This window comes from Aplysia californica, unplaced genomic scaffold (genome assembly GCF_000002075.1).
Source record: "Aplysia californica isolate F4 #8 unplaced genomic scaffold, AplCal3.0 scaffold00193, whole genome shotgun sequence".
NCBI classification, from domain to species: domain Eukaryota; kingdom Metazoa; phylum Mollusca; class Gastropoda; order Aplysiida; family Aplysiidae; genus Aplysia; species Aplysia californica.
In genome coordinates this window covers 1,153,428-1,158,136 of record NW_004797463.1, presented here as the reverse complement: position 1 = coordinate 1,158,136, position 4,709 = coordinate 1,153,428, and the positions used below count along the sequence as shown (strand labels likewise).

At 38.6% G+C, this 4,709-nt stretch overlaps 1 protein-coding gene across 2 annotated transcripts in view; it reads right to left on the bottom strand.

Annotated features, from left to right (window-relative positions):
- Window positions 1–4,709, bottom strand: part of LOC101860099 (cytosolic purine 5'-nucleotidase) — a 34,363-nt gene that overhangs the window by 16,342 nt on the left and 13,312 nt on the right. For both annotated transcript variants that reach the window (XM_035969899.1, XM_005098789.3), the window contains exons 8-9: window positions 2,874–2,931; window positions 1,803–1,896 (exon numbers count right to left, since the gene is read on the bottom strand). In XM_035969899.1, coding sequence (XP_035825792.1) covers window positions 1,803–1,896; window positions 2,874–2,931 — 152 coding nt within the window. The remainder of the gene's footprint in view (window positions 1–1,802; window positions 1,897–2,873; window positions 2,932–4,709) is intronic.

Sequence of the window (4,709 nt, the reverse complement as noted above, 5' to 3'; positions counted from 1 at the left end):
GTGTGTGTGTGAGTGGGTGGGTGTGTGTGTGTGTATGTGTGGGTGTGTGTGTATGTGTGTGTGTGTGTGTGTGTGTGTGTGTGTGTGTGTGTGTGTGTGTGTGTGTGTGTGTGTGTGTGTGTGTGCATGTATTATTTGTTTTAGTAAGAGTTTTACGGCACTTGCAACTGCATAAGGTCATATGAGCGCCAGATTAGAGGTGTTACAAGAGAGTAACAAACATAAAAAAGAACGAGGAGAGATAAGGACGAAAGATTTTTTATAGGAAAGAAGGAGCAAACCACACCAGAGCACCCGCCAACCACCCGCCTGTGTGTGTGAGTGTGGGTGTGTGTGTGTGTGTGTGAAAGTGTGTGTGAGAGTATGTGTGTGTGTGTGTGTGTGAGAGTGTGTGTGTGTGTGAGTGTGTGAGAGTGTGTGTGTGTGTGTTTGTGTATGTGTGTGTGTGTCTGAGTTTTAACATGCTGTATGAAATATGACTATTCCCCTAATAGAGCAAACACCATCTGAAGGAAACAGGTACTAATTTCCACTTTAAAAAACCCCCCAAAACATCTCAACCTTTAATAATAATAATAATAAATATCATTTATACTGCGCATTTCCATTTCCTAAAAGATGCTCAATGCGCATTACAATGAAAAAGACATCACATCTTAAAAATTAATCGAAACAAATGTGTACGTAAAACAAAGTATTATACATATAATATAAATGCATATGTGTAAAATTTTATACCAGAAAAACAGTCTCGCAGTGAGGTTGAAAATGTGTTCACTAAAAATATACAATGCAATAAAAATTCACGAACAGTCAAAATAAAGTTGAAACGTGAGTAACTAGAAACATTCATTAAAACATTAATTCTATACACATAGAAAAACATTTCCGTTCTCTCTCTCTCTCTCTCTCTCTTTCTCCCTCTCCTTCTATCTCTCTCTCTTTCTCTCTCCCTCTCTCGCTATCTCTCTCCTTTCTCTCTCTCCTTCTCACTCGCTATTTCTTCAGTCTCACAGTCTGGCATACACATGCATATATATCACAGTACTTCATTATGACAGGTATGCTTTTGTGAATAAAAAATGCTTCAGCTGATTTTTGAAAATGGAAATTGTTGGGGCAGATCTTATTTTATATGGGATTTCGTTCCATACCTGGGGACCAAAGAACAAAAAGGAACGCTCGCCGTATGTTTTGTAATTTTGTTTTCGAGTTTTAAGAATTAGATTGTCAGAGGCTGATCTAAGGGCTCTAGGTGGACTATAAAATTCCAGGAATGTTTTAAGATAAAAAGGTGCACTATCATTTATACATTTAAAACAGAGAACGGCAGTTTTGTATTTAATGGTGTTTTGTATTTCTTTTACTGCAGTTTAAACTGATCGACAAGAAAAAAAAAATTATAAAGAAAACAAAAACACCCGCAACCCCCAGATGAAGACGTAGATAACAGTCTGTCCTCAGAGAAAGTTCCATTTGAAAATAGCAAAATTTGCAAAAAAAGTTGCAAGAAAAATTAGCAAAAGTAGCAAGAAAAGTTGCAAGATGTGTATAGCAAAAAAAAATGTCATGGAATTATTGGAATACATTGTTGGTATGCTCATTGCAATCAAAGAAACCAAAGTGAGTTTTGTTAGATCAAAATCAAAAGTTAAATGTGAATGTCTACTTTTGTGGAAAATTGGCTAAAGTTTGGGAATTCGCGAAAATGGCAATAGTTGCGCGCGCAAGTTGCAGGTTGTGCGCGCTAATATCTCTGAGAACAGAACAGTACACTTTACAGTGCAGGAAAATTCACTTACATGCAGATGAAGCCAGTCCATTGCACCACGAACATCTTGAAAAATGGACTTGTACGACATATGAAGACTGCCGCGCGTAACACCGGTTTTTGTTCTGAAGTAAAGAGAAAAGAGAAAAGTCTCCGTAAACTTTTAGTTTTAGTAAGAGTTTTACGGCACTTGCAACACAATAAGGTCATATTATAAGTGCGGAAGATTAGCGGTCTTACAAGAGAGTAACAAACACAATAAAAAGGAGGAGAGATCAGGACGATAGAGGTTGGGTAGGAAAGAAGGAGCAAACCACACCAGAGCCCCCGCCAAACACCCACTCTCTGTAAACACTTCAAAAGAAATGTTACATTTTTACGACAATCTATTTGTATCATAAAAATGGTTCCAACACGTCGTCCCAGCGTGTATTTTTCTAAGTATGGGCTACCTCCTGTGGTGAAAGCGTACCTTTGGACATGTAGAGTGAACGCACCTTTAGAATAGGACATGTAGAGTGAACGCACCTTTAGAATAGGACATGTAGAGTGAACGCACCTTTAGAAAAGGACATGTAGAGTGAACCCACCTTTAGAAAAGGACATGTAGAGTGAACGCACCTTTAGATAGAATAGTCATTGTGACGTAGGCCTAACGGACACCTCACGTGACGGACACCTCACGAGACTTCAGGCAAGGAGCGAGTAAACTAACAATCACCAAGGCGCAAGTAAACTAATTACCACCCACTAGCTGGAGCCGAGAGAAGCAACATCGGCAAATCGAGATCTACTAGAACACCAGTAGGAGGGGCCCCACCAACATCTGTAAGTTCTGGATCTTTTTTAGTTTTAATAGAGGTTTTTCGGTGCTCGCAACTGCATAAGGTGATATGAGCGCCAGAAGATTAGAGGTGTTACAAGAGAGTAACAAACATAAAAAAGAAGAAGGGGAGATAAGGGTGATAGATGTTCAACAGGAAAGAAGGAGCAAACCACACCAGAGCACCCGCCAAAGAGCTATACTTATACCCCAGAAATGTAAAAGCACACTTTCTTTTCCAGAAAAGAATGTCGTTTAATGGGTGAAATAAAAACTTACTTTGTGTAGTCTTTGTTGTTGGCAAAGAAATCAATGACACAAGCCAGCATGTACGTCTCTGCAAAGTAAAAAGAAAATAAACAACTGGTGAGAAAGAGTATGGTAGGTCATAACTCTCAAAGAGCTTTATTCTGCTTTTTTGTTCATGCATTCAAGGTCAGGAAATTTTAAAGCTCAATAGACACTTACTGCTTTTTAATTGGTTGCTCTTAAAGACAAGCGGGCTAACCCAGATTTCGGGGGTTTCCAGAAATCTTGAGCTTCACCAAAAGTGGGCATTGCCCTACCTATAGGAGAAGTATGGTTTCATTGGTGAGTATATTTGTTGGGTTATAGAGAAAACTCTCCTTGTCTTTTAAAGAAACTGAATAAGGGGCAAAAACTTTACTTTCGATTTTCTCAAAACAGCATTTTTCGGGATAGCCCCTTGTGCTTAAAAGCGACCAAGTGAGGTAATAGCTTGTCTGTCAATCCAATGTCTGACGATGACCAATTCATCCGTGGAGGAGAATATTTCTCCAGCAAAATAGAACAATTTGTTTGACTCGCACAAAGGTTTTTTGCTGCTGCTCTCTAATTGAAAGCACACAGAGAAAGCAGCAAATTCTACACAATAAACACTTCCTACTACATGTAGGGGAAATTCCTTTCATAGCTAGTCTTTGACACTTCTTTTTTTTTCTTTTGTCTCTTTTTCTACAACATTCTTTAACATTCCACCACCATCAACCATCATCCATCAAAATTCTTCCATCTTAGCCATCTTGTATAAGTATTCATATATATGGCCTTAGAGCATGCATCGGAATAACATTGAGTATATAGCTAGCTTAAGTTTATTATTGTTTATATTGCTGCTCATTTATATTATGCATATGACTGTAAGCCTGCGTGACTGTTTGTGTGAGTGTGTGTGTGTGTGTGTGTGTGTGTGTGTGTGTGTGTGTGTGTGTGTGTGTATACATGTGGTGAAATGCCAAACAAAGGAGCCAGGATCTGGACAATAAAGATGTATCTTATATTATCTTAACTAACACTTCCTAATCATCTCTTTTGTTCTACCATTCTGGCAAGTGAAAAGTGGGTAAGTCAGCAAATGACTACAGACACAAACTTTAGACTGTCCCCGCGGTTTTCTGCCAAAAAAAATAATGAAATTACGCAAACTGAGCATAAAAATGTGAAATTATGCGATTCTGTTAATTTTAACAAAGAATGATACAGGAAAATAATCAGAAACTATGCAAAAAATGATCAAATTTTGCTAAATTATGTGGGGTGCAGAAAACCGCGGGGACAGTTTAGAGAGGCAAGACTATCTCACCTGGTATGTTGAACAGTGTGTTCAGAATGTACAGACTATCTCACCTGGTATGTTGAACAGTGTGTTCAGAACGTACAGACTATCTCACCTGGTATGTTGAACAGTGTGTTCAGAATGTACAGACTATCTCACCGGGTATGTTGAACAGTGTGTTCAGAATGTACAGACTATCTCACCTGGTATGTTGAACAGTGTGTTCAGAACGTACAGTCGCTTGTCATCCAGCTGAATATACTTGTTGGGGTACAGCTCAGACACTTCAAGGCTGAAAAGTTTTCACAAGTTTTTTATAGTCTAAGTAAGAGTTTTACGGCACTTGCAACACAATAAGGTCATATAAGTGTCCGAAGAGTAGAGGTGTTACAAGAGAGTAACAAACATTTTAAAAAAGAGGAGAGATCAGGACGATAGATGTTTGATAGGAAAGAAGGAGCAAACCACACCAGAGCACCCGCCAACCACCCTCTTTTAGAAGTTTTTATTAAGAGTTTTACAGTATTTGCAACACAAGT